This window comes from Ischnura elegans, chromosome 2 (assembly GCF_921293095.1).
Source record: "Ischnura elegans chromosome 2, ioIscEleg1.1, whole genome shotgun sequence".
NCBI lineage: Eukaryota > Metazoa > Arthropoda > Insecta > Odonata > Coenagrionidae > Ischnura > Ischnura elegans.
Genome location: NC_060247.1, coordinates 52877019 through 52901285, shown reverse-complemented (window position 1 = coordinate 52901285; position 24267 = coordinate 52877019). Strand labels below are relative to the sequence as shown.

At 44.2% G+C, this 24267-nt stretch overlaps 2 protein-coding genes across 3 annotated transcripts; both read right to left on the bottom strand.

Annotated features, from left to right (window-relative positions):
• Nucleotides 1-1393: 1393 nt before the first annotated feature.
• Nucleotides 1394-4084, bottom strand: LOC124174058 (piggyBac transposable element-derived protein 4-like). 2 transcript variants are annotated; one of them, XM_046553194.1, is made up of 2 exons: nucleotides 3787-4084; nucleotides 1394-3711 (listed from the first exon to the last, which is right to left on the bottom strand). In XM_046553194.1, exon 2 carries the CDS (start codon nucleotides 3700-3702, stop codon nucleotides 1978-1980), a length of 1725 nt encoding a protein of 574 aa, XP_046409150.1. In that variant the 5' UTR covers nucleotides 3703-3711; nucleotides 3787-4084; the 3' UTR covers nucleotides 1394-1977. The 2 variants fall into 2 exon arrangements, with proteins under 2 accessions (XP_046409150.1, XP_046409151.1); XM_046553195.1 differs by having other exon boundaries at nucleotides 1394-3876; nucleotides 3956-4084.
• A 344-nt stretch (nucleotides 4085-4428) lies between these two features.
• Nucleotides 4429-7212, bottom strand: LOC124174227. The gene is made up of 5 exons (XM_046553321.1): nucleotides 6650-7212; nucleotides 6206-6462; nucleotides 5990-6098; nucleotides 5588-5721; nucleotides 4429-4452 (listed from the first exon to the last, which is right to left on the bottom strand). Exons 2-5 carry the CDS (start codon nucleotides 6362-6364, stop codon nucleotides 4429-4431), a joined length of 426 nt encoding a protein of 141 aa, XP_046409277.1. The 5' UTR covers nucleotides 6365-6462; nucleotides 6650-7212.
• Between the last annotated feature and the right edge of the window lie 17055 nt (nucleotides 7213-24267).

The following is a 24267-nucleotide window of genomic DNA, read 5'->3' as shown; positions in this document are numbered from 1 at the left end:
TTTTCCAGCAAGTCAAACGCCTAATTTGGATGTCTGAAAGAGGGGACTCTTTCGATGAGGCTTCCGTTGAGAGCACGGAACCATGAACCTTTTCAAGCCTCTTCTTCAAGAGATTTGACTTTCGGGTAAAAGTTGCAAAATTCATTTTTAAGAGTATTCACACACACTAAGAAGATACACAAAATATCCATACCATTTTCCCGTGGGCAGCCGCGAGGTAGAAAATAGGAGAGGAGAGGAGTAGGATAACGTACGCTCGTCAGTGTGCTCGTCAAATCCAACGATGAGTCAGGAGCACGTGTCGTCACCCGTCAGCAGAGTACAACTTGATTGTAGATGCAGCGAAACAAAAAACTTAAAAAAATGAGCAGAAAAGAGCAACATTTAGCGATGATACTACTTGACTGTATCTAACAAGCACTGGGTACAATAAACTCATGCACTGATTGCGAATACAATGAATCCGGCCCGAAGGACCAAAATAAATGTGGCGGAAATAAACCACATTTTCAGGCAGTATAGTTTTAATACAAAATTGAAAGTTCAACATAATTATAACACAATAGGTGAGCCCGAAGGACCAGCTCAAGTTAAAGTTCAAAACAATTATAACACAATAGGTGAGCCCGAAGGACCAGCGGTTGGCAGGCCGTTGCGACGCTTTCCAGTGCCCGGCAACCGCAGAGAGAGCACAGCAGGGCAGGTACGAGGAGTTTCTCCGCCGGTGACGAACGAGCGAGAGAGAGCCAGGTCGCTCCGTCGCGTGGGCTCGCACGAGACGAGAGGAAGTGGGGGAGGGCGAATGCAGCGCCGCTCGGGTCGTAACTCAGACAAAACGAGAGCGTTTGGCGCAAAACCGAACAGGTATCTTCTGGGTAACTCAATGGAAATATTACCATAAGCTTACCTCCCATACCCCAACTGAAGGAACTGAGACCTGGTATTGTCGAAAATTTAGTGTTTTGCACACATCATTCAGATAAGTTTACTGTTGGTAGTGGCATAATCAAGGTTACCTGTTCACAAGAATGTTACTATCAACTAAAAAAAGGATTAGTACAGCACCTTGTTCTTTACGTTAGTGAGGCCAATACTGATAGAACAGGGCCATTGATGTCTCGCTAGGGTCAGACACCTTATTCACTCCTTAATTGGACACTACAACACAGCTAAGAATTAAGGCTGGGGGGATTATAGGCGCAACTAATACTTTGGGGTGTGGGGGTATTGCTTAGCCACCGGGGTAAGTGGGAGTTGAGGGGACCCTTGTCCAGAAAATTTAAAGATCAATGATTCAAAATGACTAGTTTTATCACTTTAGGAGAGATATTTGATTAATCCTAACACTATTCTTTAAGTAATATTAATCCATTAACCCTTTGACTACCTTTTTTTTCCTTTATATTTCTTGCTCTTTTTCATTATATTTTCGATTTGTTTACTCCAATGAAGATATTCATTCAATATTATGAACTTTTGATCAGGGGGGGCGGAGATGGAGGGGTGGGACATATGTGTCCCACTGGTATTACGGCGTGGGACATATGTGTCCCACTGGTCTTACAGGGTGGGACATATGTGTCCCACTGGTCTTAGAGGGTGGGATGCATGCGTCCCAATGGTCGTTAGATTTTTGGCTGTATATTCCCGTAACAATCCATTCTAAAAGCAAAAACACCATGATGTTTTCAAAGTATTTATTAGCTATACATCTTGATGTTTTTTTTTGTAGATTGATACTCAAAGCTGAAAGATACTCCCACAAATCTCTTTCAAATATCAACATAACAATTTTGTTACAAATAAGAGGAAATGATTGAAAGTAATTATACTGGTACACATAAAACAAATATTCATTATATCCAAAAATGCTCAATAGTTTCAGCAGACAATGTCAGTTCTAATTATATTGTAGTCACTGAAAAGGGAATTACATTTATAAGTTTCAAAAGACAGAGTAAACCGGGAATACAATTGCTATGTGTGATAGGAAGTGAAACATTGTCTACAGAGTGGCACTTGACACATTGTGCACAGAGTTTTTGTTCTCTTTTCTACTTTGTTCTGTGCACATCTCATGCACCGTCTCCTTGTATTTCCCTCAACGGGAAGGTGGTCACCGACGTTCAGCATAAGCTTTGCTATTTTTGATGGTCTGCCTCTGCATCGCTTCCGTTTTACTTTGCTTTGTTCCTTACCCATTGCCATCATTTTTTCTGCCAAAGGCACGATGAACTGCAATAGCCTTACATCCTTTTTGGTTGTGTCCATATACAAAATCCATGAATTTACCACTGCTAACATAAGTACCTTATAAAATACTTTTTTCCACCACTTATTAGATCGCCTATCGAAGTCATACACGCCCACCTTCTGGTCTGAAAGATCTACTCCTCCCATGTATTTATTATAGAAGCAAATTAATTCTGGACAGTCTACCTTTACTTTTCTTCCATCCTTTTGCTTTCGGTTTGCTGTATTCACTGTTGCATCATGGCAATTACTGAGAACAGTTACTTCTTTGCTATCCTGCCACCGGGCTGCCATTGTTCGTTGGTGATTTGCAAGAAATTCGAATTCCCCTCTTTTCAATTTCCCTTGAAATTTCGGCATATTTTTTCTTGTACTAATAGCAGTACCTACTGCTGGATATTGAATACTATTTAGTAGATGCACGCTCGTGAAAAACCTATCAAAAACAAGAGTAACATCTGGATTTCTGATTGTTTTTGTTAGAGATAAGACAACTCTTTCCCCCAGAGTGGAACTCTCCGGTAGGTCTTGTCCCAATTCCTTGCCAGAGTATACATTCAAATCATATGCATATCCAGTCATTGCATCACAGCGCTCCCAAATTTTTATTCCTCGTTTTATAGGCTTGAGGGGAAGATATTGCTTTAGAGCTGACCTGCCCTTGAATTTCGTCATAGATTCGTCAATGCTCTGGTAGGGGCTTTCATCTCTAGCCTTGGAAAATGTATGTTTTAGGCAAGATATTACCTCATCAATATAGTATGTCTTTGAGGAGCTGGCAGGTTGCTCAGGATCTGTGAAGTAGAGCTTTGATATAAGCAGTTGAAACCTGTTTCGTGAAATGGCTCCTTTGATTGCCTCATTTCCCAAGGAAGGATTATGCGACCAATAGTCCGAAATGCTTGGAACTTTATTGTAGCTCATCACGAGCATGCATCCAAGAACTAACAATATCTCCCCTGGATCAGTTTCACAGAGATTGACCAAATTTTTCTTCTTGCGTAATATATCCAAACGTTTGTTAGTACACTGGCTGATAAAAATGATCAAACTTCGAGGAAACACTTTTAGAAAGTATGCCATTTCGTCAGATGACATATCCAAGTTGCATAATGAGGCTGTTCTACGATGTAATGTCACAGTGTGTCTAGGAATAAATAATACCTTCGGTGGAGACCAGCATATTTCACTAGAAACCTTTTTTTTAGATGAAGCCGGATAAGGAACCTCATCGCCACTCACCCCGTGCAGGAGATTGACACCATGAGCTTCTAACGAACTGTCCTCAGCATCCTGACTCACTCCAGAGCAGTCACTATCACTCTCTGTACTACTTTCATGTTCGGGCTGATATTCCCCATCTGATGAGTCGTCCGAAAAATATTCTTCTTCAGATTCATCCAGTATTTGGCAAAGCTCTGCTTCAGAATATTTCCTTTTATTGCTCATTTTTCACGTCTAAAAATAAAAAAATTCTGTTGATTATAAAATTGGATATTGTGAAATTATTACAATATATTCTTCTTTACTTACTCTTGCGGGTTGAGATGAACTGCATACACTGAACTTTTGACATAGGTCAAAAGGGCAACAAAGGAAAAACACTGGATAGCATTCAATGATCTGAAAGAGAGTTAAAATTTGTGTAAAAAAACATTCATGATGATAAAAACAATATAAATCATATAAGGTTTTCATTTACCATGAAATGAACATGGGCTGAAATCACAGGAGAAGAATACGTTTTGTGATGTCCACACGATCCTTTAGCTGGTAAAACCTGGTGCAGAGAAAATACATGAATCAAAACAGAAAATTTATCCATAGGTTAGGTACTACATCAGCAAATATTAGGGAAAGCTTACTTACCAAATGGATAGAGGAGTCGGGAAGGAAGATATAGTTGCACACTGGTACTCGATTAGAAGATACAGATGCACACTGACATGTAGAGTTCCCATAATGACATGTTGTACAGTAAAATATATTCATAAATGCCACTCTAATTTCAGTGGATGCGAAATTGATAATTCTTCACGTAAAATGAATGCTGTCAAATGATTATGATATGTGCATACTATAAAAATGAGAAGTATAACTTTACAAAATAAAGAATATTCAGTACGAGCGTAAGTTCACTGGAGAGCTAACGGGTGACGACCAAAAGGTATTTCACTAAAGTAAGGTAGATGCTGCTACCTGTTGCCGGAAATTCAACCTAAATAACAATTGGTACCAAAACAACCATTGGGACAAAAACATATGGGTTTTTCCAAAGCTTTTGCCCCATTGGTATCTCAATACTCCTTTGTGGGACATATATGTCCCGTTGGTAGTCAAAGGGTTAAGTAGAATGGATGACACTTAAAAAAATTTCAGAGCTCCGGGGGGGGGTTTATCCCCCAAACCCCACCTCCCCCGCTGCTACTACAAACCGAGGCCTGTCTCGAAGATATAATTACATGCACGCACTGGTTTTCAAATCCTCGACCATAGAGAAGACTGACTATAAATAATAGCAGGTCGTGATGCATATAAGAGAAGATAACCCTTGACAATGTAATTAATTATGTTGGTAGAGAAATTTCAATTGAACCAGAATTAGGCTTAAGATTACCTTTGCAATGATTCATCAACTCACACATGAATATGCAATGATGCAGCACTGGACGTGAACCCATCTTGTTACCAGCAAGCCTAAAGCATAATTGCAATACATACCTGCCCTTAACCTAATATCTAAAATGAAACTAAATATCACAGTGAAGCTTAGAGATGTATCACACATCATTGCACATAGGATTTCATGTTCATGGAGAAAGGTTGGAAAGATTAAAGGATACATTGCTCTTAAATGAATAATTTATTATTCTGACAGAATCACAGACAATCACTTATAACAACACATACAATCACTTATAACAACACATACAAGACAATGAACCACAGACAATACATAAAACATTTACTTTCCTGCCAATCTCTTCAGGAGTGCCAGGTACTGGTCTTGGCGGGCAAAGACTTTCAGGGTTCAAGGCGAACCCTGATGAGGGTACAACGCACCGGGGCCCGGAACCAAGCCAGGGGCTTATACGCCAGGAATCCCGGGGAGGGGGAGGAGAGAGGAAGGAAAAAGGATGGAGACGCCGTCGCGATCGGAGCCCGCCGGCGCCTCCAGGGAAAGGAAAGGGTTGGAAGGGAGGGGAAGAGGGATTAAACACTCCAGTGCTATGGAAGCAAAGGAGGCCCAATCTAGCGAAACCAAGCAAAGCTATTTCTCTGCCACCATCCCGGAAGGATTTTCCTATGAGGAAGAAAAATCCCAGATAGGGACAGTGGGAAGGTCTTGGCGGGCAATCACCTCCTCATGTTGCCGCCTCCTCTCTTCGTGCTGGACCCGCCTCTCCTCCCTGTTCTCCTTCAGGGACTCCAACAGCGCGGCCACCCCGTCATCCCTTGACCTCTTGCCTGGAAGCCGTAAAATCATAACATTAGCTTTATACTTTAATATCAATGAATCTTCTCAAACAGAATGTTGCAAATATAAGTATCACTAAAGGGAAGGACTATCAGCATGAAAAACAAAGAATGACAACATTTGTGAACGATAACAATCTAACATTAAAAATATAAGATAACTGGTTACTTTAGTACGCTTTAGTCACTTGGTTCACACAGCTACCTATTCACAAGCCTTCCAAATACAAATATTAACATGAAAGTTTCTGTGACTTACGGGAGTTCTGAGTGGGGGACGGAAGCCCGGATGGCTCCGGCATGGCATCAGACTCCAAAGTCATTACCGGAGCCACCCAAGGCTTCTCTGCAAATATTCCATCCATCAACTGAAATAAGGGAAAATTTAGATAATCATAAAATAATAGATATATTAAAGACAATAATGTGAATGCAAGGTGGCCATGAATAGACAAAGAAATTCTCCAAGACTTACATCAAAATATGTCCACGTCCGTCTCCCACTGCCACTGCGGCCGTTTGAGTCTTTGATGCTTTTATAGGTTTTTTTTATTCCGTTTTCCTTGCCTTTGCACTGAGCCCCAGAAACGTTGATGGCCCGGGCCTGCATCACTGATGCTATCTTCTCCCACATCTTCTTGGCGGAGACCTTCTTGTTCTGGCATATCTTTTCCTCTTCGCGGAAGGTCTCCACCAAGAGAAGGATAGCATTGTGGCCCCAGCGGAAGCCATCTGTAAAGAAATAAAGTCATTACGGACTTCATCCACACAAATCCCCACAAGCCAACATAGGGAGTTAGGGAAAGTATCACTTGTGCCCCCCTCCCCCCTGAGAGGGGGTCGCCACCCAAGGCCATCCCATTCCCCCCCAGAGCATATTCCTAGCTAGTTACACCACGTATACAATGTATGTACGTACCATCGTCCTGGGGCTCAGGAGCAGCTTCACTGCAGCCTTCTCCGTCATGAAGATCCTGTGCCACGGCCCCCCCGGAATGCTCTAAAATGAGAAATGCCAGGATTAGTTAAACAACATTAAAATACTAAAAAATCAATGAATACGTTATTACTTCTAATTCCTTATCGCTATCAGGAACTGAATCGCGCGAAGCGAAGATCCGAAAAAATTTCAATGGGCATTGTGATAACTATATACCTAGCAACAACACAGTAAATGTAATGAATATCAGTCGCTGAGGCATGTATGAGGTATGCAATGTATTCCGAGGCTCAAATTTTTTGCGAGCCCCAAATTATTATGGTAGACCGAACCTCAATCACAAAAATATATAAATTAATTGCCACACTGATGTTTAATATAACCTCTTCTCCTCGTACAATTATGAATATGAATATATTGCTATAGTACAACAATGTAGTGGTAATTAAAAGCAATACTGGTGTAATGATATGGATAGCACGTGGGAAGAAATTGTTCACGAGACAATCGTGGATGACTACTATCTGTTAAGATACAATTGATTGATATACGAGACAAGTTACAAACACAATGCAACAAACTGAATGGTTAGATCGGAAAGTCCTCTTAACGCATGTGATTAAATTAGAAGTCGTAATTTACCTCCAATTTACACAATCTCAAGCTTAAATAAGTAGTACATCCAAATGACAAATTTGAAATGACTGGTGAAATAAAATACTGAATAACAAACGGAATCCTTCGATCGGAAAGTTTACTGAACATGTGTCTTTAAATTAGAAGTCGTACAATATCTCCATTTCACACAATCTCAAGCTTAAATAACTAATAATACGGCAGTATGACAAATAAATGCAAAAGACAAATAAATCTTAATAACTTGTAAAAAATACTCAATGAGAAAGGGAATGCTTCGACCGGAAAGTTCACTCACCACGTGTCCTTACATTAGAAGCCTTATTCTATCCCCACTTCACACAATCTCAAACATAAATAACTAATAATAAGACTAATTAACAAACAAATCTAAATAATTTGCAAAAATACAAAATAAGAAACGGCATCCTTCGACCGCGAAGTTTATCTCACCATCTGCTCTTAAATTAGAAGTCATATTCTATCTCCACAGCTCGCAATCTCAAGCTTAAATAACTAATAATAAATCATTACAACAACAAATTCAATAAAATACCTTGCACTTGCCGCGCCATCTCTTCCTCGAGGAGTCTCGTGGCGAGCATCGGATCTGAAACGTAAAACCATGTTTGAGTGATTGCCTCGACGTAATTTCTCCCGAATAATCCTATGAAAATAATAGCCATACAATTTTTAAAACACTTACCATTCATGGCTCCCCTTGCTACTTCTTCCGTCACCTCCAAGTTGTACGTTTTCTCATGGACAACGTCGAACAAAGTAATGATGACCATTGTGCCAGCGAACCTTGCCACTTAAATGTCGCGCTGAAATATGACTCGCTCCAGCTCACCCACCTATTTCTCGGGAGCGTTTGTAGCGAGAGAGAAGCGAATATAGTGACGTCATGCGTGACGTACGAGAGCGCCACGGGAGCTTTTGTAGCTTCTACTGCACCACGCAAAGACTCGCTTCCAGTGCTTCGGAGCACTGGGAGCTTGTACTGGACTACGCCCTAAGGCGTCCAGCTGGGGTCCTTTTCTCTCCACATGGAGGATCTCCGGCTCAAATGTGCTGGCATGATTGGTCTCAAGTAAATGTTTGGCGAACAGCGAGGTGGGGTTGTTATTTTTGAAACATGCTTTATGTTCATTGATGCGTCTTTGGAATTTCCTCCGTTTGCACAATGTAAAATTTTTGGCAAGTATTGCACGTGAGTTTATACACTCCGCTCTTAAGTAGTGGATTTGTCTTGTCTTTTGCGTGACTCATGAAGTGACTTAGTGATTTTTTGTTATAGAAGGCCGGCTTTATTCTGTCTTTGGGAAATAAAGAGGTTATTTTATGGGAAATGTTCCCCAAAAATTGGATACTAGGCCAATTTTTTGCTATTTTCTTCTGGAAGGAGGGATGGGAAGATGTTTTTCATTGTTAATTTACGGCGTTTCTTTTATAGAGATTTTCAACTAGGTTAGTGGAGTATCCGTTGTTGGCGGCTATTAGTTTTATAGTGTTGAGTTCTTTTTGTATGTTGGCCTGTGACATGGGGATGTTGAGCAGTCTGTGTGTGAGGGAGTGAAATGATGATGTCGCGCAGCGATGAAACTGGTCGTGTTAATAAAATTTAATGTGAAATTTACAAAGTTTTTTCATTCTAGTATGAGGCACTTTCACGAAGTTACGCCGCAAACCATTCAATTGCCCGAGAAATGTCGATAGAGAATACGTGCAGTTCCTTTAGATGTGTTTTGGAATCTGCCATAACGGTGTTAAGTACAGAAATATTTTCTGCGCATCCATCACGCATACACCTTTGTCGCTTATCGCCGACTACTGAGCTGATCAACCGCTGGGCAAGTATTTTGTGCAACTGACGTACCACTACTGATGCTATACTAATCGGTCTGTAATCCTCCGGCCTCTCACTTCCATGTACCTTCGGCACAAACACCGTTCTCCCAGTTAATAGCTCCGTAGAAAATGATCCTTGGTACAATACCATATTATAAAACAAGCTCCTTACACAAACTGGTACACTACCCCACTGTCTTGGTGTAATACCATCGATTCCTGCTGCAGAAGAGAGAGGAATTGTTGTTGCTTTAACTTCATCTGTGGTTATTGGATCTACTAACTACTCGAGCTCTTTTATTCCTTCTTAAGTTAAATCAGGATGGCTCGGTTCACCTTCTCGGGATAGAATTGGTTCCCAAAAGTTCTGCGTAGGATTAAATTCTGGTGGTTGTGACTGTTTGACTCCATCCAGAACAAAGCGGCAGCCTTTCCAATATCCCGTTTGAACACCTTTTGAAGCGCGGCGTATTCCTTTCTCCTCTCCCGCCATTTGGGGCCTTAAACACTTTTGGCCTTCCTGGATCTAGGTGGATCAGGCCTTTTCACATTTCTTGTTTCCAACTCACTTCTCTGCGGGAAAACCATTTTCACCCACTTACAGCAATCCAGTGGTTCGTCACCATTAATTATTCTCTCCGCCAAATTAATTAATGCAGAGGTTGGATGCGTTTTTATTTCCTTTACCTTTTCAATCAAATCCAGGGCTTTCTGCTTTAACCGGTCTTTAGGCCCTCTCGTATCTGCACTTTCTTCCAAACTCCCTGACTCGTCCTTGATTTCTGTTGCTGCATTTACCTCATCCTGTGTTATGGCTACAATATCAGGACTATTTGGCATTTCAGTTCTTGCTATGCTTCCAATTAGACGGGTCACCAGTTCCTGATAATCCTTTTTCTTTCTTAGTCCTTCGATACTATTAACGGTTCTGCCATTTGCTCCACCAAGGACATTGAACAAATGCTGATTCACAAAGGCGTCTTGCAACGCACACACGTCGCGAGAATGAATTGACGAGAAATAGGTGGTTAGGAGTAAAAAATTAACAAACAATATGGTTGATTTCCAACAGTAATAATACATTTAATAACCAAAGTAAGCACAGGAGCACAATACATAAAATACTAAATTGCCTGAGGATAATGTACTCTTGCCGTTGGGAAGAAGCCGGGCACGAGAGAGAGTTCCTTCCTTGTCTGCGGTCAGTAGCAGAGAGAGCGAGCCAGACCGCTTACTGGATCGCGGCCGCGCTCGAAGCAGGCGTGAGAGGGGAGGTGTAGGCAGAGGAGGGGAAACTGGTTTCACGCTGACGATTCACCTTACAATTGGGTAAACGGTGGCGGAAAGTAACGATAGTTCACACATGGCATAAAGAGGCCGACATCGTTGGTGAATTCACTATAAATTGTGGGCAGTTCACAGGACGCGAGGATCAGCGGCACGCGTGGATCAGGCAGGCACGACGTACTCTGGAGCTTCGCGAGATTGGTACTTCTCAGAGGGGTCAAGTCTCAGAGGGGTCAAGTCTCAGAGGGGTTAAGTCTCAGAGGGATTGAGATCTCGGAGGGATTGAGATCTCGGAGGGATTGAGATCTCGGAGGGATTGAGAAAGTGCCCATTATGGCACAGTCTTTACCATTAACAGTGTAATACGCTTCTTCATTTGCATACACCAACATTTCCTCTTTACTCCATCTCTCATTCTTAGCAGTCTTGATGATTTCATTGGCCAGATTTAGATGGCAATGTCTTCTAAGCACGCCTAGTCCAATTTTCGATGGTTATCCCCTGGGGGGGATTACATTCATTGCACATATAAACTTCTTTCCTTTCACTCACACTACCGGAATCATTTCCTTCCAATTCATGGGATGTTGTCGCCTTAGGGTTATTGTTCCGAGGTACCACTAATGGGGGACCACAGACCCCCAGAAAATTCTTTGCTTTCTATTCGTAGCCAAGGCATGTCGACCCAGCGGGGAGGCAACCCGCTGGACCCTAGGGCTGTTACACCCAATACATCTTCCGTTGTTTAAGGTACATCGACTGCACACCGGGTAGGCACGGAAGCAGACCGTTTGGGGGGATGCCCCTTACAGTCGGTTAGCGCAACAAGCCTTCGTTCGTTAGCCCTCAATCCTGGCATTTGAGGTTACCGACTCTCACCGCGCGGAGGTGAACAAAAGGCACATGATCATCCTTGGCTCCCCCCTTCCACTTAAGGAAGGTTCCTTGGCGATATTTAAGAATCTGACGAGATTAACAATACGAATTTTATCCGCGAGGGCAAATGGATTGTCCGCAAAGCCGACTGGTCTGTTTTTTAAAATTCTTTTAATTTCACGTACGATGCTCTTAGGGGTGGAACAAAGAACGTTGCGGTGCTAACCGCTAGCATAGTGGACGCAGCGAAACGTAGTGTCCCCTTATCTAAGGGCGCAATCCGTCGACCAGCGGTACCATGGTGGAATGAGGAATGCGCCGAAGCTATTAAGAAACGGAAACGTGCCCTCCGTATTTTTACTAAGTTTAATTTATTAAGTTTCCAACTGCCTCTAATCTTGCCTCATTTCGACGACTGAGAGCAAAGGCTCGACTAATTATAAAGGAGTCAAAGAAGGCCTCCTGGATAAATTATGTATCCTCCATCAACAACAGGACTCCACTAACTCAGGTCTGGAACAAGGTGAGGGCTATATCGGGAGCACGGCATGTTCACGGCGTTTCGTGCCTTGTATTTCAAGGTGTGACATTTCACACACCGAAGGAGATATGCGACGTTCTCGGGGAAGCGTTTGCCAAGACCAGCAGCGACGAGAACTACTCAGCAACCTTCCTGTCTATTAGGGAACGCTCCCCACACTTGAACTTCACCGAATCGCACGCAGCAGCCGGATACAATGATATTTTTTCCTTATGGGAACTGAAGTCCGCCATAGCGGATTCCAAAGACACCGCGCCAGGAGTGGACGGTGTCCTAAACATATTTCTTCGGAATATACCGGAGAACGCGTTGATGGATATTCTCCATACCCTCAATCAAATTTGGGTTGAGGGAAGCTTCCCTACAGCGTGGCGGGAATCCGTAGTTGTCCCTATCCCCAAACAAGGAAAGGATAAAACAGACCCAAATAATTATAGGCCAATATCCTTGACCAGTTGTCTATGCAAGACCATGGAAAGAATGGTGAACCGTCGGCTCGTTTGGTGGTTGGAACGTCGGAACCTTCTTTCCAATATCCAGTGCGGTTTCAGGCGAGGTAGATCCACCACAGACCACCTCGTGAGAACCGAGGCTTATTTTACCGAACCGAATTTTATCCAGGAGGCTTTCCTTCTGGGCCAGCATGTCATAGCCGTGTTCTTCGATCTGGAGAAGGCGTATGACCGAGTCTGGCGCCAGAAGATTCTGAATAGTTAAACGAGAGTTAGCTCTTCGCTGAGTTAAACGAGAAAGACAGGTCAGGAAGAAATTCCTCCCATTTATTGTGAGAATTATGACAGAGGGACGAGAGGGCACATTTCAAATTTCTGTGAACCCTCTCCGCTTGGTTTGCCTTAGGATAATATGGTGAAGTGCAAACATGAGAAACACCAAGCTTAAACATTGTATTATGAAATAACCTTGATTTAAAAGCAGAACCATTGTCTGACACAAGAAATTTTGGATATCCAAATTTGGGAAATATTTTCCTTGACAACAGGTTAACAACCAAGGAGGCACTTGCACTCCTAATAGGTTCAATGAAAGTGAATTTTGAGAAACCATCAATTATTGTGAATGCATACTCATTACCATTCTTGCTACGGGGCAAAGGACCCACAAAATCTACATAAATTCTCTCCCAAGGGTAAGTTGAAAGAACAGAAGACATTTGCCCCTGTGGGAGACGATTTAAAGGCTTAGATAATTGACAAGAGTGACATCTTTTGACCATATCAGTGACTTCCTTCCTCCAATTTTGCCACCAAAACTGACGTCCAATTTTCTCACAAGTTTTGGAAATACCCATGTGGCCACTGGTAGGAAGGTCATGAAAATATTTAAATAACATAGGCCTTATAGCAGGCGGTACAACAATTTTGGGCTTTTCAGCTCTGTTTGTAACATGGCATAGAAGGTGGTTTTTTTAACTTCCAGCCCGGGTGTGACTCTGGGTCTAGATAAATCCTCAATAATGGTCTTAAGACCAGCATCAGAAATTTGGTGCTCACGAATATTTACAAAAGATAGAGGGACATGATGCAGAAAGAGAGAGCTCTGGCAAGCCGTATCAGACTCATTGGGGCGAGATAAGCAATCAGCAACACTATTTTGCTTGCCTTTTACATGGTGAATGACAAAACGAAAAGCAGATAACTTTAGGACCATACGCCCCACTTTTCCTAGCTGCTTAGGATGTTTGAATAGCCAAGTCAAGGCATTATTATCAGTATACAAGTGAAAAGGTTTAAATTGCACGTATGACCGGAATTTTTCAACAGCCCAACAACAACTCATAGATTCTAGTTCATAAGAGGGCAGACGTTTTTCATGATCATTGAGCATCCTACTAGCATAAGCAACTGGCTTTAAATGACCATCATAATATTGATTTAACACAGCCCCTAGGGCAACTTGGCTGGCATCAGCATACAAGTTAAATTCTTTGTCAAAGTCAGGGAGAGATAGTACTGGTGGATTAGTTAAACACTCTTTTAACTTTTGGAATGCTTCCTGCAGCTCACCGTCCCAACGAAAAACAGCACCCTTCCGTTTCAAGCGAGTCAACGGTGATGACAATTCGGCGAAGTTAGGGATAAATTTAGAATAGAAAGAAGACATACCAAGAAAACGTGACACCTCCTTCACCGATCTCGGAGTGCGGAACTCTCTGATAGCTGCAGTGCGATCTGGGTCCACCATAAGTGCCCCTTCAGAAATTCTGTGGCCAAGGAATGCAATGGATGTTTGGGCCATTTTTAACTTGTCAGGATGTACCGTGAGTCCTGCCACCCTCAGTTTGGATAGCACTGCTTCCACGTCCAACAGATGTTGCTCAAAGTCCCTCGAGTAGATACACAGATCATCAATATAAGGAAAAACACAAGCATATTTAAGGTCACCCAATACCAAATCCATCAACCTACAAAAAATTTGGGGTGAAGTCGTTAGACCGAATGGCAGCCTAGTATATTGATACAGACCGAGTGGTGTAATAAAAGCTGTGTACTGCTTCGCCGTTGACGAGAGAGGAATTTGATGAAATGCAGAATTTAAATCGATAATAGAAAAGAATTTGGCCTTACCCAAATACTGGAAGGCATTTTCGACATTGGGCGTGGGGAAACAATCCGCCTTTACCTTCTTGTTTAACTTACGATAATCGACCACCAACCGATCAGATCCGTCCTTTTTGGGAATTAGAAACGCAGGGCTTGCCCATTGAGAATTAGACGGTTCGATAATTTTATCGTCCAAAAGTTTCTTCAAGTGACTTTTCAATGCTTGTAACTTCGGCGGCGATAAAGAATACGGGGACGAACGAATTGGCTGATTGTCAGTCACCTCCAATTCATACTGTAACAGGTGTGTCGCGCCATGAGAATGACGGACTACATCGGAGAAACGAGATAATACGCTGCTCATTTGTTTTTCAAGTTCAAACGGCGAAGCGGGAGCGTCACGAGCGAGCAAGTGCGAATTAGTTTGGCGTAAATTACTATTTTCGCCATCGGTCATGGATTTTGCCACACAAGTCGAATTGAAATCATGCTCACTACCGTCGTTTTCAGAAATAGTGGAATCCAAATCGTCTTCTATCAGTTTTTCACGAAATGGAAATACGCGATCCGGAGACGACGCAAAAGAAAAGCCATTCGGGTGAATAGAAATAGACGCCTTCTTAATGAAATCCTGTCCTAAAAGACACGGAACCGGGAGAGAACACACATAGAACTGATGTTGCCATGACAACGATTTAATTTTCACACGTAAAGTCACTCGAGTGCGAAGTATAATTTTATCACCGGCGATAGAATGTAATGGAATTGAACAGCCTTGTCTACGACTTCGTCTGCATTTATTAATATTGTTCCAAAATCGTTCATCAAGCAACGACAGAGTAGACCCTGTGTCAAGCAACGCGTCTCCAGGCACGCCCTGAATTTGAACTGGGATATGAGCAAGGCCGAGGAATGAGTCACCGCAAGCAAAAGTCAGCTGTGGCCGAGACGGCCTGTCTCGAGCGTTCAAATCACGTATTTTCTTTCGACATTCTCGCTCAACGTGACCACGTTTTCGGCAGTAATGGCATGTAAGAGTAGAGGATTGAGGAGAACGAGGAAATTGAACAGTGGGGCGCGATTCGGAAACAGAATTTGAGTACTCAGCTCGTGTCATAAGAGCTTTAGCGGCATGAATCAACATTTTTTCCAAGTCGACCAAATTCGTGGGCTTTTGACAAAAGAGCAAAACAGACTGCGTTAGTGGATTGATACCATCAAGAATGACTTCCACGAGTTCGAGATCGGTAAACTTTTTTCCTAGTGCCTTATTTGCAGACACGATAGAGTAATAGAAATCACGAGGGTTTTCATTAGGGAATTGAAATCTTTTGAGCCAAACGGTCAAGCTCGCGATTGGAGACGAAAGTGTCCCAAATTTCGGAGATAGTTTTATCCCAGGAAGCATTCCTACGAATAACACCCAGCCAGAAGGGTCGACAATTTGGTGGCAGCTTACATAGTAAAAGAGTAAATAAGTGAGTTTGAGAGGTCAGAGCCAAATCTAGCAACTCTGAGGTTTTACAAATAAAACTAAACCATACACTAGAAGACGAACTTGACGAAGTAGGAATTTCGTCAATCAATTGACGTACCACACGCAGACCGTCCGCGTTATCCATGTTGACTATGGATTCGTGTTGCTCGAGAGAGTTAGCTGAGCCTACGTTTGACTCTACAGCATTCAAGGAAGTTTGGCGAGCATTAAGACGATCACGCCGGTCTGACGACGTGGTGAGATACTCTACCGCGTAGGGGTTTTCTGGATTTTGAGACATGAACTCGGTAATCTACAGAGCACACAAACACTGATGCGAGGAAATAATTATCAGAGCAAGAGACCCTAAATAAGTCACACCACAAGGCCTGAGTCGATGTCACGACACTCTTAGAAAACACAGTAAATACGAAAACAAGTGACTTAAGAATATGCACACCAGAGAACACAGTGAATAAACTAAGCAAATCCCCCGCACGGGGGGAAGAGAGTAATCTCTTCCTTTGGGGAGTCGCGCCCCCACGGACCCGAGCCCACCGGGGAGACAACCTCGTCAAAAAACCCTTCGTACGCTAGGATAGCGTCCAGACAGCATGTGACTCTGCTGTGCTGAGTAGCCGAAACATCTGGCGTCCAGAATCACCCACGTGTTTGCCGTGCGTGGAGACCCGTACAAGGGGGAGAAGGGGATCCTGGTGGGTGAGTTCTCCGGCACCCAGCTGGGCGTCGAACACCCGGTATGGGCCGGAGTTCAACACCCCACTTCGGCCCTGGATTCCCCGAAAAACGGGCGGCCGAGAAGAGCCCAGCTCGGTCAATCGGCTCCTGGCGGCTGGGGAGCGTGGCGGTTCCTTCCGAGCGTACGCCAGGACGGGTTAGTGCTGGAGATATGGGGGTCTCCGTAGGGCGGCCGAAGGTGCGTGGGTTCGGAGGGCCCCCGCGCTGGAGGTTCTAACCCAAAAGAGATCCCCTATCAAAGGTTCCTATATCCCTCGGGTAGCCCTGGCGACCACACCGGATCTCGGTGTGGCGTCCCGAATGTGTGGCTCCGTGGTGGGTGGGGAGCCCAGGGGATGAATTTCTGTTTTGAGTCCATGGATAACAACTTTCTTCCTCCAACGAAAAGATCCCGTCCGGAAGTGGGCGGGGGAGAAAGTAAGTCTACCGCATGTCGGAAATTCCTTGTTATGAGGTGTGCTAATGATGGTGAGACCCTGACAAAAGTATCTCCCTTTCTAATAAGACGAGTTCTGTCGGCAGCGATACCCGGTGACTTAGAATCGGCCAAAAAATTAAGGGATGGATCACTGTTAATTAAAACCAGCAAAGAAACACGAAAAGTTATTGAAAATGACAAAATTTAACGAAATACCCGTTAAGGTCCAGGTGCACCAAACACTCAATACATGTCGGGGAGTCATTTCGCATTACGGCCTACTCTACGTCTCTGAAGATGAGATAAAGAGTGAGATGGCATCTCAGGGTGTAATAGACTGCCGCCGTCTAAAGACAAAGAGGAACGGTGAGCTGACCAACAGCACGTCCGTCATCCTCACTTTCTGTCGTGACAAACTTCCTGACAAGGTCTGTGGGATACGAATCTGTTTCCGTAAGGCCATTCATTCCTAGCCCCATGCGGTGTTTTCAATGCCAGCGTTTCGGCCACATCGCTACCAGATGTGAGGGCAAGGCCACCTGCCCGCGCTGTGGCAAAGATAAACACGAAGGTGACGCGTGCACCTCTGCACCAACCTGTGTGAATTGCGAGGGATCACATCCGGTTTATTCTCGAGATTGCCCCAAGATGAGAGAAGAGAAAAAAATAATGGAGATAAAGACCGTGGAAAAGCTGCCATATCAAGAAGCACGAAAGAAATACAGAACACTCATCGCGCCTACGTTCTCCCGTTCGTATGCTGCCGTAGTAGACAGTGAGAAAACTAACAATACAGACACGCAAGAGAAAAATAAGGAAGAACATACTATTAAGAATGCAAAGCAAGCCAAGCCGGATAAGGCTACCAAGCCGGCAACGAAGAAGGGCACACCGCCGGAAAAAAACGATGCTAGTCAGGGCTCTTCAAAGAAGAACCCAACCACAACACCCACCGTGGCCACGCAAAGCAGGCGTGGAAAATCTCAGTCCCCGGGTCCATCTGGTTCGCCTACGCGTAGCCAACCAGAGTCTATGGAAGAAGACGAATATATTTCCGAGTCAGAAATCATCCGGGCGAAGGCTAAGGAGAGAAGACGCATTAAGCGTTGACTCTCCCTGTCAGTTTTAAATTAATTAATCTATTTATTTATTTACCTTTTATCAATTTTTAATGGCTTTTATCATACAGTGGAACTGTAACGGTTTTTATCGGCATAAGGAGGAGCTAGACATTTTAATCAGAGATTTTAACCCGTCCTGTATATGTCTGCAGGAAACACGTTTTAAGGACACGGACAAGGGATTTTTAAAACATTTTCACGCTTTTAGATTGGACGATACCAGCGGCCAACGAGCCCATGGTGGAGTTTCGGTTTTTGTCCGGGAGGCTCTTTACACCTCCCGAATAAATCTTAACACACCGTTCCAAGCGGTAGCGGTGACGGTGCACGCTCCCGAGGCGATAACGGTGTGCAACGTTTACCTGCCCGAGGGTGCACCCGTCACCCGTTTTAATCTAGAATCCCTTGTTCATCAGCTACCTCAGCCTTTTATTTTACTCGGAGATTTCAATGCTCACGATCGTCTATGGGGAAGCACCCCGGAACAGTGCAACCGTAGGGGACGTATTTTATCAAGTTTTATTAGTGATTTTAACCTAATTTTGCTCAATAACGGCGAGAAAACCCGTTTTAACTCTTATAGCGGCGATTCTTCCTCCATTGACTTGGGTATTGTATCGACTAGTTTGGTCAATAAACTCAAACTCTCTGTGCATAAGGATCTTAGTGGGAGCGATCACTTTCCCCTTTTAATCAAAAGGGAGCAAAATTTAAACCCCGATTTTATTAGACCAGGCTGTTGGATTGTCCGGAAAGCTGATTGGCATCTTTTTAACTCAAATTTTAACTACGTGTGGGATAAAAACAACGACTGTGTAACAAACGTAAATCTTTTGACATCCAGCATCATTCAAGCCGCCGAAATTAGCATACCACGATCTCGAAGCATCCTTCCAAGAAATGCTGTGCCATAGTGGAATGAAACCTGCGCAGAAGCCATTAAAAAACGTAAGAAAGCTCTCCGAATTTTCAACAAGTATCCTGCAGCAAATAATCTCTCCGCTTTTCGGCGACTAAGAGCGAAAGCGCGTCAGGTAATAAAGGACGCAAAGAGGATTTCTTGGATGAATTTTGTCTCCGGTGTCAACCACAGGACTCCACTTGCACAGGTATGGCGTAAGGTGAGGAGCATATCGGGTAGCAGCCAGCATCTAGGTATATCCTTCCTAGAAGTCGAAGGAAAGGTTATCACTTCTCCAGCTGCGATAGGGAACGTATTCGCCCAATTACTCGCCAAAGTGAGCAGCGACGAATGCTATGAACCTTCCTCTGCGATCCTCAAGAAAAGGCTCGAGAACGTCCCTATATCCTTTATGGAGCCTAAAACAACGGCAGACTACAATATGCCATTTACCATTTGGGAGCTGAAATCTGCCATCCAAGACTCCCACGACACGTCCCCAGGACCCGACGAGATCCACAATGCCTTCCTCCGAAATCTATCGGAATCGGCGTTGCTGGAAATCCTTGAAACTTTTAATCAGCTCTGGGCCAATGGGGATTTTCCTCCGTCCTGGCGGGAGTCCGTCATTGTTCCCATCCCAAAACATGGAAAAGACCGAGCTGATCCGAATTCTTACCGGCCGATTTCTCTCACCAGCTGCCTGTGCAAGTTAATGGAGCGAATGGTAAATCGACGTCTCATTTGGTGGCTGGAGCGTCGAAAACTCCTCTCTAGGATACAATGCGGATTCAGACGGATTCGTTCCACAATGGATCACTTGGTTAGAATTGAAAATTTCATCCAAGAAGCCTTCCTTCTCCGCCAACACGTAGTCGGTGTATTTTTCGACTTAGAGAAGGCTTACGACCGGGTCTGGCGACGTAAGATTCTACGCGTATTACGCGAGTGGGGTTTTAGAGGCTGTTTGCCCATTTTTATACAAAATTTTTTAACCAACCGTGTTTTTAAAGTAAGGACGGGACAGTTGTCGTCAAATTTTTACCCTCTTGAAAACGGAGTTCCCCAAGGCTCCGTTCTGAGCGTGACGTTCGCTATTGCGATCAACGACATAGCTCACTGCATCAAGGAGCCAGTGTTAGGGTCACTGTTTGTGGATGATCTCGCGATTTTCTGCAGATCATCTAGGGTCGTTAATGCATCGCGTAAGGCGCAACTCACCATCAATAAACTTCACAAATGGACCCAAAATAACGGCTTCCTTTTCTCTTTGGAGAAAACAAAGTGCGTTCACTTTTCTCGCACTCGGGGCGTCCATGTAAATCCCACGTTACACCTAGGTGGTAGAAACCTCCCATTTGTGGAATCAGTCCGTTTTCTGGGGATGACCCTCGACCACAAACTCAACTGGAAGGAGCACATTAATTCTGTCAAGGTAAACTGTTTGAAGTCTTTGAACATTTTAAAGTTTTTAAGCCACGCATCTTGGGGAGCAGACCGCACCACCTTAATTTTACTTTACCGCACACTGGTGCGGTCGAAATTAGACTACAGCTCATTCGTGTATGCGTCCGCTCGCGAGACGTATTTGAAAGCACTTAATTCAGTGCACAACGCAGGTCTGCGACTATGCACTGGGGCGTTTAGGACCAGCCCGATTCCCAGTATATATACCGACGCAGGCGAGCCTCCTCTATGTTACCGAAGGACCTGGCTTCTTTGTAGCTACGTTTCCAAAATTTTAGCAATGACGAGTCACCCATGTTATAGTTTACTTTTTAAACCCCGTTTTATTAATGTTTTTAACCGAAGGACTAAAGCAACCAGACAAGTAAGCGTTCGTTTTAACGATTTTATTCGCGGATGCGAATTCACGCTACCTGAAGTGTATCCTGTTTCATTCTCGGAACACCCCCCTTGGATCACTCCCACTCCGGTGGTGAATATTCTTTCACGATCTCGACCGAAGTCTTCCACAACTCCCTCGGAGTACCAGCGTTTGTTTGCCATGTTCCGATGGAATCACCCCAACCTTACCCCCGTTTACACTGACGGTTTGAAAGATAACTCTGCTTGTGCATGTGCAGTGTTCTCCCCTATCCACGGGAACATCAGAGCAAAGCTTCACCCGATGTGCAGTGTGTACACGGCGGAGCTTTATGCCATAAGGACAGCTCTAGAAGCCCCAGGTGACCTCGGCGGCTCCTTTGTCATATGCACTGACTCCAGGAGCTCGCTACAAGCCATCTCTGGCTTCTCACTCGTGCACCCGATCGTGCAAGAAATATACTCTCTCCTGCTGACCCTTTCGAGAAAGGGTTTGAATATCCATTTTCTGTGGGTACCGGGACATGAGGGGATAGCCGGGAATGAGAGAGCAGACGCTATGGCCAAGGAAGCTCTGAATAACGAAGTTCTTGTCTCAACGCTGGTTCCCCACGAGGACTTACGAGCATCTCTAAGAAACGTGGTATTTGGAAAATGGAGGGAGTCATGGAGGATTCTAAATAATAACAAGCTCCGTGGCATCAAGGACATGGTAGCAGCGTGGCCCTCCTCAGCTCGTAGTAATCGGAGAGAGGAAGTAGTACTTACACGATTGAGGATAGGGCACAGCCCCCTGACCCATGCGTATCTCTTTACTGAAGAGAAGGAACCTCCCCAATGTGGGGATTGTAAATGTCCATTAAGTATTAGACACATCATGCTAGATTGTTTTAAGTACCGCGAAGCGCGAAGACGAAATAATCTAGGGGGAGACCTAAAAACCCTTTTAGGAGACCACCCTACCAACTTAATCTGTACATTTCGGTTTCTCAGAGAAATAAACAGTTTTAATAAAGTCTAATTATGTACACTTTCAACGAAGACATCAGATGCAGTAGATTACTTTATACATAATTTTGTAATTAAATAGCACAGTAGTGGTGCAAAATGACCTCTCCGTCGACGCACCCTAAATCCAAATACTACTACTAAGCAAATCAGTAATACATACGATAGCAATAGCAGAAAATACCTCGATCAAGGTGCAGTGAAATACAAGTAAACCATTTAAGAGAATATAGTGGAAATCAGTGCCCAGACAACTTAAAGAATACAAGAAATGACACTCCATTAGTTAAACCACCTGTCAATTCGACCAAAATCCTGGTCACGGCACCATTTTGCAACGCACACACGTCGCGAGAATGAATTGACGAGAAATAGGTGGTTAGGAGTAAAAAATTAACAAACAATATGGTTGATTTCCAACAGTAATAATACATTTAATAACCAAAGTAAGCACAGGAGCACAATACATAAAATACTAAATTGCCTGAGGATAATGTACTCTTGCCGTTGGGAAGAAGCCGGGCACGAGAGAGAGTTCCTTCCTTGTCTGCGGTCAGTAGCAGAGAGAGCGAGCCAGACCGCTTACTGGATCGCGGCCGCGCTCGAAGCAGGCGTGAGAGGGGAGGTGTAGGCAGAGGAGGGGAAACTGGTTTCACGCTGACGATTCACCTTACAATTGGGTAAACGGTGGCGGAAAGTAACGATAGTTCACACATGGCATAAAGAGGCCGACATCGTTGGTGAATTCACTATAAATTGTGGGCAGTTCACAGGACGCGAGGATCAGCGGCACGCGTGGATCAGGCAGGCACGACGTACTCTGGAGCTTCGCGAGATTGGTACTTCTCAGAGGGGTCAAGTCTCAGAGGGGTCAAGTCTCAGAGGGGTTAAGTCTCAGAGGGATTGAGATCTCGGAGGGATTGAGATCTCGGAGGGATTGAGAAAGTGCCCATTATGGCACAGTCTTTACCATTAACAGTGTAATACGCTTCTTCATTTGCATACACCAACATTTCCTCTTTACTCCATCTCTCATTCTTAGCAGTCTTGATGATTTCATTGGCCAGATTTAGATGGCAATGTCTTCTAAGCACGCCTAGTCCAATTTTCGATGGTTATCCCCTGGGGGGGATTACATTCATTGCACATATAAACTTCTTTCCTTTCACTCACACTACCGGAATCATTTCCTTCCAATTCATGGGATGTTGTCGCCTTAGGGTTATTGTTCCGAGGTACCACTAATGGGGGACCACAGGCCCCCAGAAAATTCTTTGCTTTCTATTCGTAGCCAAGGCATGTCGACCCAGCGGGGAGGCAACCCGCTGGACCCTAGGGCTGTTACACCCAATACATCTTCCGTTGTTTAAGGTACATCGACTGCACACCGGGTAGGCACGGAAGCAGACCGTTTGGGGGGATGCCCCTTACAGTCGGTTAGCGCAACAAGCCTTCGTTCGTTAGCCCTCAATCCTGGCATTTGAGGTTACCGACTCTCACCGCGCGGAGGTGAACAAAAGGCACATGATCATCCTTGGCTCCCCCCTTCCACTTAAGGAAGGTTCCTTGGCGATATTTAAGAATCTGACGAGATTAACAATACGAATTTTATCCGCGAGGGCAAATGGATTGTCCGCAAAGCCGACTGGTCTGTTTTTTAAAATTCTTTTAATTTCACGTACGATGCTCTTCGGGGTGGAACAAAGAACGTTGCGGTGCTAACCGCTAGCATAGTGGACGCAGCGAAACGTAGTGTCCCCTTATCTAAGGGCGCAATCCGTCGACCAGCGGTACCATGGTGGAATGAGGAATGCGCCGAAGCTATTAAGAAACGGAAACGTGCCCTCCGTATTTTTACTAAGTTTAATTTATTAAGTTTCCAACTGCCTCTAATCTTGCCTCATTTCGACGACTGAGAGCAAAGGCTCGACTAATTATAAAGGAGTCAAAGAAGGCCTCCTGGATAAATTATGTATCCTCCATCAACAACAGGACTCCACTAACTCAGGTCTGGAACAAGGTGAGGGCTATATCGGGAGCACGGCATGTTCACGGCGTTTCGTGCCTTGTATTTCAAGGTGTGACATTTCACACACCGAAGGAGATATGCGACGTTCTCGGGGAAGCGTTTGCCAAGACCAGCAGCGACGAGAACTACTCAGCAACCTTCCTGTCTATTAGGGAACGCTCCCCACACTTGAACTTCACCGAATCGCACGCAGCAGCCGGATACAATGATATTTTTTCCTTATGGGAACTGAAGTCCGCCATAGCGGATTCCAAAGACACCGCGCCAGGAGTGGACGGTGTCCTAAACATATTTCTTCGGAATAT

Coding starts and splice junctions, on each gene's coding strand:
- LOC124174058 (XM_046553194.1), bottom strand. CDS start 3,702: ATGAGCAATAAAAGGAAATATTCTGAAGCAGAGCTTTGCCAAATACTG.
- LOC124174227 (XM_046553321.1), bottom strand. CDS start 6,364: ATGTGGGAGAAGATAGCATCAGTGATGCAGGCCCGGGCCATCAACGTT. Junction 6,099..6,205: donor GGACGTGGACATATTTTGAT/GTAAGTCTTGGA, acceptor CCCTTATTTCAG/TTGATGGATGGAATATTTGC. Junction 4,453..5,587: donor CCCGCCAAGACCTTCCCACT/GTCCCTATCTGG, acceptor TTCCGGCAACAG/GTAGCAGCATCTACCTTACT.